General features: G+C 39.7%; 1 protein-coding gene across 1 annotated transcript in view; it reads left to right on the plus strand.

Moving 5' to 3' along the window:
* RFX7 (regulatory factor X7) overlaps positions 1 to 12,840 on the plus strand; it is a 70,302-nt gene extending 57,462 nt beyond the window's left edge. The window contains exons 6-9 of the mRNA XM_066592557.1: positions 703 to 787; positions 1,818 to 2,025; positions 4,494 to 4,789; positions 6,666 to 12,840. Of these exons, the coding sequence (XP_066448654.1) occupies positions 703 to 787; positions 1,818 to 2,025; positions 4,494 to 4,789; positions 6,666 to 9,896 (3,820 nt within the window). The 3' untranslated portion in view covers positions 9,897 to 12,840. The remainder of the gene's footprint in view (positions 1 to 702; positions 788 to 1,817; positions 2,026 to 4,493; positions 4,790 to 6,665) is intronic.
* The last annotated feature ends 725 nt before the right edge of the window (positions 12,841 to 13,565 follow it).

Here is a 13,565-nt window from a genome sequence, read left to right on the forward strand (position 1 = left end):
GGAATTAAAAGATACAGCGTGTCAATTTTTTGCACTATGCGAAGAGATGGTCGAAGCGGAATGCAGGCGGCGAAGCCGCTGCAAGAGGCTGCGGGTATCGAAGCTGCATTTCTCCTGCGGAAATCTCCCAATATTTGTGTGGTCATTCCGCAAGACTTCGGCAGGATTTCAGTCCTGTGTGAACCCAGCCTTAGAGTAATCGTACCCTTTTCTCATTTCCCCACCAATGTTCACATATTTTCCAAGCTGGCGGTTGTCTTACAGACAAGTCATAGGTCAAAGGTGTTGCTCTGGAAAGCAACTTATCACCTATGCCCAGAATAAGGAGATAAGTGTCTAAGTGATGGGGACCCTCACTGACAACAAGAATGGGCGTCCCAAGTGTGTGTGAATAAATGAAGCGGTGGTCACACGTGCGCAGTCTCGTCTCTGTGGGCTGCTGGTGACAGCCGAGTAGTACAAGCACTTATATGGAACTCTTTAGATAGAAAATCGCAGTGCAATTAATTTCAAATTTTTTTCAAAACCATTTTTTTAATGGGTGCCTTCCTGACTTTCACAGGGAATAATGTACTACAATGTGCAACTTTGTATGGCATAATAAGTTCTAGACTGATGTATCTTGTCATACCAGAGATTTTATGTTAATGTTGTGTTTTTCTTGCTCTGTTGTCTTTGGGAATTGAACCTTAATTAACTTACGTATTGCTACAGTGGATTGAGGAAGAAAGCTTTTGTGCATATGCCATCACTGCCTAACCTGGATTTCAACAAGACGGGAGATGGGGTAATTGTTAGATACTTTATTTCTCTAAGCATTATTGGTTGTCTTGTGAACAGATGAATGACTTCAGATTTGTATTTATTTAAGGTGGTCCATATCCATGGTTCTGTACATTGTGGTCAAAAGGGGAAATTATGATAAGATCGGCGTTTGACATACCATTCTTAGTAACTTTCCTCTATAGTCTTTGTAGACAGGTTTTGCCACAAAAATGGGAGGAAGGATGGAGAACTAGAAATAGAATTATATTACAAGTTTGTTTTACTATGTTTCATGTAAAAATGTAATATACATTTTTGAGACCTATGGTATTAGTGTACCTTGACATCACCGGAAGCTAGGGGTTTGACAGGAGGAACGCCCCTCTCACACCCCTAGCAGCAAATAGCTGAGGGTAAAATATCTGCTTAGCCTTAACATGCCAGCATTAACATATAATAATGTAAGGCTAAAAGCTCCCCCCCCCCGCCCCCATCCTGTCAATCTTGACTCCACCAGGACTTCCTGGTGGCGTCAAGATACACTAATACCGAGACCTATTTTTAATATTTTTATTTACAAAGTTTAATGCCTTTTGTATTCTACAAACATATCTAGAAAAAGGATTTTAATTATTTTGTGCTACTAAAGACAATAAGTCTGTGCATGTTATGTGTTTATCCTAAAATGTAAATGTCCCAACAAATATCCACCCTAAAACACCATATTACAATTTTATATATGGACTGGTGATTTATATTCTATGAAGTGTAGTCACTGAGCAGTGATCTGATGCTCCACATTGCAGAAGGGAAGCTTAACCTAAGAGCGGCTGATGATGATGACTATTCTCATTGACAGCCAATGGAATTGTCAATGCAGTTGTGGCTATAATGCACTAATACTGAGGTGCATTCAGTAAGAGAACTAAATTGTATTTACAGGGCTGTTGAGCTATAATAAAATATATTATTACGGGTGCAATTCCCCATACAATTCTATTTGTGCCCGTTTTTACTTTCCTCTAAACTGTGTGTTCTTCTCTTGTTTTCAGCTGGATGGCATGGAAGTATCAGCTCAGCTGCAGAACAGTGATGAAGAGGTTGTTTCTGCAGCCTGTCGCCTTGTTTGTGAGTGGGCTCAGAAGGTCCTAAGTCAACCATTTGATTCAGTTTTGGATTTGGCTCGTTTTCTGGTCAAAAGCCACTATATCGGTACTAAATCAATGGCAGCGTTAACTGTAATGGCAGGCGATCCAGCAGGTAATCAAATTAGCATCCCCTGTGGAATTAAGATGAACCAAAATTGGAAGAAATATACTTTTGAGTAATTTTCTATTGTTTATTATTTTGAATTGGTTTTGTTTGCCTGCCTCTGCTTTTTTTTGTCAGGGATTTCCTCCTCCTCCTCTATTACGGTATTAGGCCCCCTGTCCACGGGCGTTGCGGTATCCGGCGGCCGATCTCCGCCGCCCGGGAGCAGGAGCTGGTACACGGTTCTCCGCAGGTCAGCTTATCTGACAGATAGGCTGACCGCGGAGAATCGGGGCAGCATGCTGTGAATTGCTGTCCGCGAGCAGAGAATCGCAATGATTCTCCGCTCATGGACAGGGGGGCGGCACTTTCCATAGCAACGCTATGGAAAGCTTCAGCCTGCGTGATTTTCCGGCGATTTACCGCCGGCGAATTCATGGTCATGGACGGGGCCTAAAATGATCAACTACATCCTGTACCATCTGTATTCTATATATTCACTTAATACAGAGAAAGCTGAGCTGTGATCTCCTCTATTATAACTTTGTGACAGGAGCTGTGTGATAATCAACAGTGACTGTGAAAGGAGTCTCTGTGCTCTCTAGTTTGCATTCTAGTGGTGGTCATTTTATTTTGGTCAAAAAATATCATCTGACTCCTATTCTTATTTCTTATATTATTATTCTACTTTTTTTTAATTATATGTAAAAATAGCCATATGAGGCCTTGTTTTTTGTAGGATGAGCTGGACTTGCACCACTTTGAGATACGTATAGTATATTATATTTAACTTTTAATAACACTGTTTCAGGGGTGGACTGGTGGAATCCCCCCCCCCCCCCCCCCCGCATATGGTGGTCACTATACTGCATAAATGATATGTTACCTTTTATTCTGTGAAACACTACTAAATGTTGTGGTTTTTTTATGTACTACACTTTTGCATTCTAAGACACAATTTTTTTTGCCAACGGAGCTGCGTGAGGTCTTTTTGGTTATTTTGTGGGATGATTCGTGGTTCCCAGTGGTACAATTTCTGAGTATTTATTTTTTAACTTTTTGATAGTTTTTTTTTTATTTTTTGGGGGAGGTGGATGAATAAAAAATACTTATTCTGGCCTTTTTTTTTCATTACGCCATTCGCTATATGGGATGATAGCTATTTTTTTGTACTGATTATTCTGAACGTGTCGATACCTAATGTTTGTTTTCCATAAAATATATACTTTGTAGGGAAAAACATAATTTATTTTTCTTTATGGTTTTATATTTTATTTAACTTTTTTTTTCTGCTCCTCAAGAGGACTTGAAGATGTGATTGGGGACACCAGCCCAGGAGGATACTGCAAGAAATTAGCTGAAACAGCAGCCACTTGGCTCCAAACTTGATCAGTGTCACTGATCAGAGCTCTCATGTATCAGTGATGAGTAAATGGACCAGGCAGCTGTTACATTAGTTGTTTTCTTGTAACAGTACTTGCATATGTAAGCGGAATTTGGTACAGTATCTGGGCTGCGAATTTTGGTTTGGTTCCCCACCAAACTCTGTGACAAAATCCACACTGTTTGGTGCGGTTTTGGATGTGTACCCCGCAACAGATTTCACCCTTTTAATTCAAGGGGGTGAAGTCTGCTGTGGATCCGCATCAAAATCCGTACCAATAGTGCAGATTTTAACATGGTTTTTGATGTGGAATTTCATGTAAGTTTTGGTGTGGATTTTCCATTGGGGAAAATCTACACCAATTCTGCTATGTGTGAAGTACCCTAAGAAATAACTGATGCAAAAGCTTCTGAGCCCATTTACCCAACCCTAGATGAACCTTTCACAGCATGTAACGGGACAGAGATAGCAGGTAAGTCTTGAGGCCATACAGAACTAGTGAAAAATTCAGTATTTCTGCATTGCACCAAGACTTTCCTGCTAGTTCTCTCACATAACATGCTGTGAACGCCTCACTTAGGCTGTATATATGTGCCAGGCAGCTGTTCTATCAGTTCATTTCTGATAGAAGTGCTCAGCTAGTGTAAGAAATTAACTAAAGCCACAGTCACCGCTTATGTGCTCATCCCTAATATGTGAAAGTGCCTCCTGTCCGACAGGGATGCTGACTGGGTGGCTGCAGTATCCGCAGCTAGTTTGATGTACACTGCTCGGCTGGCACCCTTTCCAGTGCTCTCTCACACATCCCATGCCCATATATGCCAAGTCTGCACCTTCTTCCAACTTCAGGCTTGCATGCTTCTGGTGGGTGACATTAATCAGGAGAGCCATGGTGGTGGGAAACAGGAACTTCCCTAAGAAGATCCAAAATTTATGTAATAGAGAAGACAGGTATTTCCTAAAAAGGACATGCCAGGATAGCTGGCAGATTCTCTTTAAACCCAATTAATATCTTTAGTCCAGGCAGCATTATTTGAATGTTGAAAACATAGGGCTGCTTGTCGTGTAACCTAGTGTCTATACTTTCTTGCAGGACTGAAAGGAATAACACAGACATCTGCATTTGTGCCTATGTCTGAAAGTAATGCTTTCCATCCTCAAGTGAAGACTCTCGCTTCTCCTGTAGATGCCAAACAACAGTTGCAGAGGAAAATCCAGAAAAAGCAGCAAGAACAAAAGCTACAGTCACCTTTACCAGGAGAAATGCAAATGAAAAAACAAGATGGGCATACACCCAATGGAATAACTAGTATCTGTAATGGAAGCCCCGCCATTCTTTCTCCACAGCCAATTGGAATTGTTGTAGCTGCTGTTCCTAGCCCAATTCCGGTAATTTCTGTAAATGGCTTATGTTATAGTCAGTCGTCTTGTAGCTGTAAACTTACTAAGTCTGCATTGAATTTCAACTACAACATTTCTTATAGCTAATTCTTTTTTACAGCTACACTCAAAGCTTTGTAGTTGTATTTTGTCAGCATTCTCTGCTGGTTCTGTTGATTTACTTTATTTTTTTGGACTATAAGACTTCTATAAAAGAAATAAATGTGGCTAAAAAGTCCCACTCAGAGGTACTCGGCAACACTGTGCTCGTCTGACTGCCCATAAAGCACTCTGCCTGATCATTGGGAGATCATAGCTGCATAGTTCTTTCTCTCGGGCCGGCAGTGATCTGTCTGCAAGAAGGGAAGCTGAATGCAATGTGCTAATTGTGCTCAGCTTCTTGATATGACACATCTCTGAATCTTGGGGAAGTAAGTAAACCAGCAGAAGCTCCTATAGTAAGGCCTGGCTCATACGGGCATGCACGGATTCGGCTGCTGAATCCCGCAGCCATACCTGTGCAGCTTCTTGCCTCTCCACATCCAGTGCGAATCTCCCCCGTCATGGCCGGATCTTCTTTCTTCATGACCGCAGTGACAGCTGCGGGTGTGCCGCGGATGGGACGGCTTCCGTTGACTTTAATGGAAGCCGTCTCTGGGGAAGCCGTCTCTGGGATCCGCAGGAAAATAGAGCATGCTGCGATTTCTTCCCGCGCGTGCGACCCGCACGCCGGGAAAAAAAGAAACTACATCCGCATGCTAAAAAACTGCTATGCGGACACCCATGTATCCCTATGGGCGGCATGATTTGCGGATCTCCCATGCGGGTGCCCCTGCACAGGTTCTAGAGGGACAAGAATAAAGTGTTGAAAAAGCGTAAGAAAATAAATCAATATAATGCTTTTGGGATTTTTTTTAAAGTTTTTTTTGTGTTACATAGTAAAAGGGCAAAGGTGGGGGTTTGAAGTGTATTTTTTCATATAATTATGATGTATTCTAGAATTATATAAAAATTCCACAAGTTTGCCCCTTTACTATGTAAAAAGAAAATTTAAATTAAAAAAATTAACAAATCTAGTATTTGTAATGACCCACAGAAAATGTTGCTACATTATTTAATCCGCATGATGCATACCATGAAAAATTGTGAAAATAGCTAATTTTGTATATCTTGCCTCACAAAAATTGGAATAGAAATCAATCAACAAGTCCTGTGGATCACGAAATGGTACCAGTAAAAAGTACGATTTGGTGATCCAAATATAGTGGTATATAGTTATAGAAAAAAATATATATAAACTTGGTATTGGGGTAATTGTACTGATCTGCAAAATTAATATATTTATACGGCAAGGTGAACATCATATTAAAAAAAACATCCAAATTTCAGATTTTGTATCCTCTTGCATCTAGAAAAAAAACTAAATAAGTGATCAAAATTTGATTTAGTCAGAAAAATGGGATAAATGAAGACAAAACAAGAAGCCCTCAGAGAGATCTATTGATGGAGCAAGTAAACTGTTATGGCTCTAGGAATATGCTAACACAAAAAAAACCTGTATTAAAAAGTGTTATTAGTGTACAAAAAAAAAGGCAAAACATAAAGTGGATAAAGCTGGTATCGCAGAAATCATGCTATCCCAGTGAATCATGTTAGCTTAGTGGGTTTTTTGCATGCTGAATGCCATAAAAATGATATTAAAAATATTATGTAAAAACTTATTTCCCTCGATCCTGCCACTAAAAAAAAAAAGTTTTTACACAATACATTTTATGTATCCAAAAGTGATGGCATGAAAAAATGCAACTTGTCTTGCAGTTGTTTCAGTCATTTCCAGTGTTCATTATATATGTTTTATACTAAACTGTTGCATTTCTTGTAACAGGTACAAAGAACACGGCCACTTGTGACCTCGCCTAGTCCCATCGGATCCTCTGAGGGGAAGGTCCTGCCCCTAAATGTTCAAGTTGTCACTCAGCACATGCAGTCTGTAAAGCAGTCACCAAAGACTCCCCAAAATGTTCCAGCAAGTCCTGTTGGTGATCGATCTGCTAGACATCGCTACGCTCAGATTTTGCCTAAGCCAGCCAGTTCTAATCCTTTGACGATCCGTTCACCCACCACTGTGGTTATCACCAGTAGCCCAATTAAAAATGTGGTGCCCGCGTCACATGTCGGCGCGCTGAATGTTGTGAAAATGACCACAATATCGCTTGCTCCCACTAACTCTAGTACTTCTGTGAAACAAACTACACCTGTAAGTGGGAGCTCAATAGATGAAAATAGGAATATGCCACAAATTAAAAATGGCTCTATAGTTTCTTTGCAATCTCCTGTACCTCGAATGGGTACACCTGTGGCATCTTCAGTGGAGGTTAAAACTGAACCCGAAATACTGACGGAGGAGCATCAAGTGCAGTGCCAAGAGAACACAGATGGTTCCAGATCTAGAAAAGCTACACCTGTTATGTTATTTACACCCAAAGTCATTCAGGATAAACAATCTTCAGATGTTGCTCGTGACACTCAAACTGTTAAGGCCCTTGATCAAAGGGCAGAAGGAACAAGGACCAAATGTAAAAGTCGCTTAGCTGAAGGTGCTTCTGTTTCCTTAACCAGCAGCAGTCAAGGTACTGTGACTTTATGCGTTGCACCCCAGAGTTTATTCAATAATGGCCCCATTCTAAACACTAATAATGATCCAGCTGGAAGAGACATCCGATTGTCTAGTAAGAGTCCCAGAAAACGCTTGACTACTGCAGTGCAGGACTCTCAGATCCCACCAGTGAAAAAATCACTTATTGGTCAACTCTCTTCAGAATGTCAGAGACCTGGTGCAGTTAGTGGTGGTAAGAAAATTCAAAAAGCACTGATGTCGAAAAATGATAATGCAGTAAATGTTGTTTTAATACCTACTGATGGCACACAGCAAGGAAATAGGACAGAGATAGTAACAAATTATTCCTTGAGCTGTGTTGACAAAATTCCTGATCCTCCCCAAGAGCTAGAAGCCACATCCCAGAACATTAAAGTGAAACTAGAAGGTAGTGTGTTTAAGTTTGTAAGTGATTCAAAGTCAGAGATTCCTTTTGATCAAAACACATGGCAGGAGATTACTGAAAGTTCAAATTTCACGTCTGGTAATTGTGAGCAGGCTCAAAATATTGGCGTCCTGGATATGCCAGGTACTTCTGGTGCTGACAACCTGCAAAAAACTGTGTGGGAACCTGTAGATTTTGAAGGACTACCACAAGACGCTTACAGCCAGCAACTCGAGGATTCGTCTTTGAATCAGCTTCAAGCACATTCTTCTAACCAGTTACCTCAGCGCTCTGATCTCACAGACCCTCCTACCACTGATAGTTTCTTTTCATTTGATGATGATCTCACGCAAGACAGCATTGTTGAGGAGTTAGTACTTATGGAAGAGCAAATGTCAATGAACAATAACTCTCAAAACTATAGTACTTTAGGAATGGTGCTCCAAAACCAAGCATCAGCTGCCCATGGTACACCAGTACCCACACATTCAAATAGTGCCCACTTCTATCATTCAGTACATAGCAGTGTTACACCAGTTCACACACCTACTCCAACACCCACTCCAACTTTGACTCCAACGCCTACTTCAGAGATGATTTCTGGCCCTCAGAGTTTGTCAAGAGAAAGCCCGTGTTCTCGGCTAGCTCAGACAACACCTGTAGATAGTGCTTTGGGAAGTAGTCGGCATACACCAGTTGGGACGCCACATTCTAACTGCAGCAGTAGTGTTCCTCCGAGTCCAGTTGAATGCAGGAATCCTTTTGCTTTTACCCCTATAAATTCCAGCATCTCTTACCATGATGCTAGCATTGTTTCAAGTAGCCCTGTTAAACCAATGCAGAGGCCTATGGCTACTCATCCTGACAAGACAAAGCTGGAATGGATGAATAATGGATATAGCTCTGTTAGTAATTCTTCCGTTTCCTCTCATGGTATTCTTCCAAGTTATAAGGAGCTGGTAGAAGACAGTTTCAGAAAGCCACACGCTTTTGCTGTGCCTGGTCAGTCATATCAGTCTCAGTCGAGACATCATGACAATCACTTTGGACGTTTAACTCCTGTATCTCCAGTTCAGCATCAGCTGTCTTCAATAAGCAGTACCAGCAAACAGGAGGGCTTTGCAGTTCCAGCTCCTCTTGACAACAAAGGAACAGGTACAACTGGAAATAACAATTTCAGGTGTCGTAGTGTAAGCCCAGCTGTTCACCGCCAACGTAACTTAAGTGGGAATACAAATTGCCCCATTTCCAATGCAACTACTCGATCTAATGCAACGGCTTTTGGTTCAATGGTAACTCCAGAAGTTCAAAATATACTTGCAAATGTCCAAACAGACACCAGTGCCAATAGCTTAGCGCAAAGAAGTCAGTCAGTCCCGTTAACTGTAATGATGCAGACCGCTTTCCCATCCCTCCAGAAACAAAGTAACACCCAGAACATCACCCATGTTTTATTAAACAAACTGGATTCTGACCGTGATGATGCAGTGCGAGGGTTGGGAATCAACAATATGCCTTCTAACTATACTGCAAGAATGAACCTGACTCAGATTTTGGAAACCTCCCCCATGTTTTCTGGTGCCAATCAACAAAATATGATGAATTCCAGCACTTCAGCTTATGAATTCCAAACGCCAGCTTACCTCACAAAGAACAGCAGTACTGATCCAATTGGTTTTACTACTGGAGACAACCAAGCACAATCTGAAATTGGAGAGCAGCAACTTGATTTCAACAGCACTGTTAAAGACCTGTTAGATGGGGAAAGCCTCCAAACCAACCAGCAACTTGTCGTTCAAGTGGCTTCAGATTTGAACAATGCCTCTGATTTCTCCAGCGACATCCGGTTGTCTTCTGAACTCTCAGGCAGCATCAATGATCTGAACACTTTAGATCCAAACTTGTTGTTTGATCCAGGACGGCAGCATGTACAGGACGATGAAGCTACACTGGAGGAGCTGAACAACGATCCTTTGTTTCAGCAGATCTGTAATGAATCTATGAACTCTATGACCTCAACTGGATTTGAATGGATAGAAAGTAAAGACCATCCTGCAGTCGAAATGTTGGGTTAAACTTGTACTATAATGTAGCACACTGTATCAAACAAAAAAAGGCAGACGTTGTATTTGTCTTAATGGAAGTGCCTCCCGCAGCAGAAACATTTATAATTATGAGGTTTTCAAAAAGTTTGCTGCATAGGTTCTCTATATTTCACCTGTTCTTAACATGATAATCATTTAATCTGCAGTTCATTTGGGCAGTTGATGAGCCAGTATTAAGTCCACTTTTTTTTTTTTTTTGCTACACTAATTAAAAACAAAAACTTTAGCTAAACCTCAACATGCTACTACTTATATGCCCTGTAAACATTTTGGTTAAAGGCAAGAAACAACTGCCCATTTTGTCGAAGTATAGTGACTTGAGTACCTATGAAATTATCATGTCACTTGTGGCATATGTATTTTAAAGGAAAAAGTTATTTATTTCATTGAGGATGACTCATTTTGAATAGCTGTAAATTTATGAAAATGCACTAAGATGTAAATTTTTCATTTTTATTATTTTAACTCATGACCTCACACCTTTTTACACGTTTTTATTTCTTTTTTTTCTTTTCTTTTTTTTTGGACGTGTCCATATAAGCAAAAAAAAATATTGTGGGGAAGAAAAAATAATTGTTCTCTGGTGAAGATATAAATAGTGTGGAGTGCAAGTATCTGGGAAGTATCCAGTCTCATTGGAGAAGGGGCTTTCTCAGACCTATCCTTCTGAACTGGAACTAATGTTAAGCTTTGAAATTTCTAATATTTGTACATATTAGAAACTGTGTCTTTGTCGCATGTGTTCAGTTTTCCAGAAAAGTTACTAATGGACTACAAATAACATTTCATTTCTTGCTCCATTTTACTTAAGATGCTTGCATGCCGAGCAGTGGCTAACCTACTTTTATAATTGGGGAGTAAAGACGTTATTCCTGAACACCAGATATAACACATAGGAACATTTAATTCCTATGGAGATTTTTTTTTAATTATTATTTTGCATTAGTCACTTTCTTATCTCAACTATCCAAGATTGCTGTATGTTGGAGCAGCTTTCTTCTATGAATTTTATAAGCAAACATGCCATTTGAAAGTAAGCTGTTTTTTTTTCCCTTTATTTTTTCCATTTTTTCCTTTTTTTTTTTTTCTTTTCTTTTTGCATGTTAAGAAATTTTTAGCTCGGTGTACAAGCTTGGAAACGCTCATACTTCCAAAACTATTGTTTTATCTTTGGCAGCACTTCATAAATATACTTTTGCAGAGTAATAGTGCAGAACTCCCACTGACTAGAGTGTTGGCCCAATCCATAGTCTAATGGAAGTTGTAGTTGTATAGAATATTAAATATTGATTGTGTTTTATCTTTGCCAGCTTTCATTGTTTTAAAAAAAAAAAGAAAAAGAAAAAAAAAAAGAAAAATAGACAATTAACGTTGTATATCATTTTACCAAAAGGTGCTACGGCCAACTCCGAGCTCTGTAAACCTGATTGTGATAGTGAGTTTACTTGGCTGTTCTATGTGTTTGCTGGTATTTTAATTTTTTTCCAGTACCTGCTCTTAGTACTTTTCACTATTGTACATTGAGATGGAGCACTATTGCGTACCAAAGTATTAAAAGACAAAAAAATAAAAGCGGAAGAAAAAAAAAACCTGAAGGGTAATTTGAATTATTTAGGTCTAAGCAGCCATTTTTTTAAGGCAGCTTGCAAAATTTGAAAACCGTCAAGGGCATTTGGACCATAGCTAGTAATTTACTGTTTATTCTATAGTAGTTAAAAAAGAATATATGCTTTCTGATCTATTTACCGCTTGACCATTTTGCACTGTTTGCCGAATGTGTAAGGTAGACTCTTCTTGCGGTGAAAGCTAGCTCAATTTGCTAACTTTTGAGAGATTACAAAAAAATTGGCAGTGTGTTATATGTATAGTATTGCAGCAAACACTTTACATTTTGCTGGAAGGCATTTTCTTGGAGCAGTGCCTGTTCTTATTGCCTGTAAACTACTTAAAAAAGAGGTTTCATGCATCCTGTCCCTATAGGAACAGTCTTGGAAAGAAGAGGATTAATTACAAAGAAGTTCTCAGGTTCACTTCTTGCACTAAACTTCTTTTGAACCTGTGGCACGGCACCTCTTTTTGGATAAATGCAACTATTTTGCCCCAGAGTTAAACTAGAAAAATAAAAAAAAAAATTTAAAAAGTGACGAATTTAATTATATTAAGAAAACAATGCGGAATGTCATAAAAATGACAGACAATTGTCTTATGTTGCAATGTGCATTAATCTCAGTGAGATATTTATATTTCTTATTCTCTTACATGAGAATATTACAGCAGGAAGAAATTAAGTTTATTTGCTTCACCGTGTTAATACATGATCACAAAATGTGCATGTGTGTATTACCTTGTACAGTCTCAGTATATTCCTGTAACCACTTTTACTGTACTAAATACTTGTTCTGTGTTGACCAGACAAGCATTGTTATTCAGTTCTTCTTTTTTTCTTTTTTTTTTCTTTAGATTTTTTTTTTTACTAACTCGGCTTAGTTGTTAAATGTTTTTTTTTGTGTTTTTGACTTTTTAAATGACTATTTTAGTGTTTTAAAATGAAATGCTAAATGACCTTTGGATCATGATATAGTATCATATGATCATTTTGCAAAACGTTGCAATATTCACACCTATGGACTATGAAAGGAAGATTATCATATGCGTTATATCTGAGTCACTGTACAGACCCAGCGGAATGTGCTTCATCTTTTAGCACATGACAAATACAATTCCCTTTCATCCTTTCACATTAAAGGAAAAAACAAAAAAAAGAAAAAATACCCCTTGTTTTGTTGTCTGTTGTACTGCTGATACTACAGTAGTTTAAAATTGCAGTAGAATTTCAGTTATGTTTTTTTATGGAAAGTGCTCAAAATTTGTTTTTTTAATGTTTTCAGAAACAATAAAATATTTTATATGAAAACGGATGTCTGTTTCTTTGTACTTCTATTAAACGTCAAGCCACACAGTATGGAGGCTTGTCAGGTAGGAAATATGATACATTAATAAGGCAGCTAATGGTCTTGGGTTATTGATAGAGATGAGCGAACACCAAAATGTTCGGGTGTTCGTTATTAGGAACGAACTTCCCGTGATGCTCGAGGGTTCGTTTCGAACAACGAACCCCATTGAAGTCAATGGGCGACCAGAACATTTTTGTATTTCGCCGATGCTCGCTAAGGTTTTCATGTGTGAAAATCTGGGCAATTCAGGAAAGTGATGGGAATGACACAGTGACGGATAGGGCAGGCGAGGGGCTACATGTTGGGCTGCATCTCAAGTTCACAGGTCCCACTATTAAGCCACAATAGCGGCAAGAGTGGGCCCCCCCCCCCCCCAACAACTTTTACTTCTGAAAAGCCCTCATTAGCATGGCATACCTTTGCTAAGCACCACACTACCTCCAACAAAGCACAATCACTGCCTGCATGACACACCACTGACACTTCTCCTGGGTTACATGCTGCCCAACCGCACCCCCTCCCCCCCACAGCGCACACCAAACTGTCCCTGCGCAGCCTTCAGCTGCCCTCATGCCACACCACCCTCATGTCTATTTAGAAGTGCGTCTGCCACGACGAGGGACCGCAGGCACACACTGCACAGGGTTGGCACGGCTAGGTAGCGACCCTCTTTAATAGGGGCGGG

Source organism: Eleutherodactylus coqui, chromosome 2, assembly GCF_035609145.1.
Source record: "Eleutherodactylus coqui strain aEleCoq1 chromosome 2, aEleCoq1.hap1, whole genome shotgun sequence".
Lineage (NCBI taxonomy): Eukaryota > Metazoa > Chordata > Amphibia > Anura > Eleutherodactylidae > Eleutherodactylus > Eleutherodactylus coqui.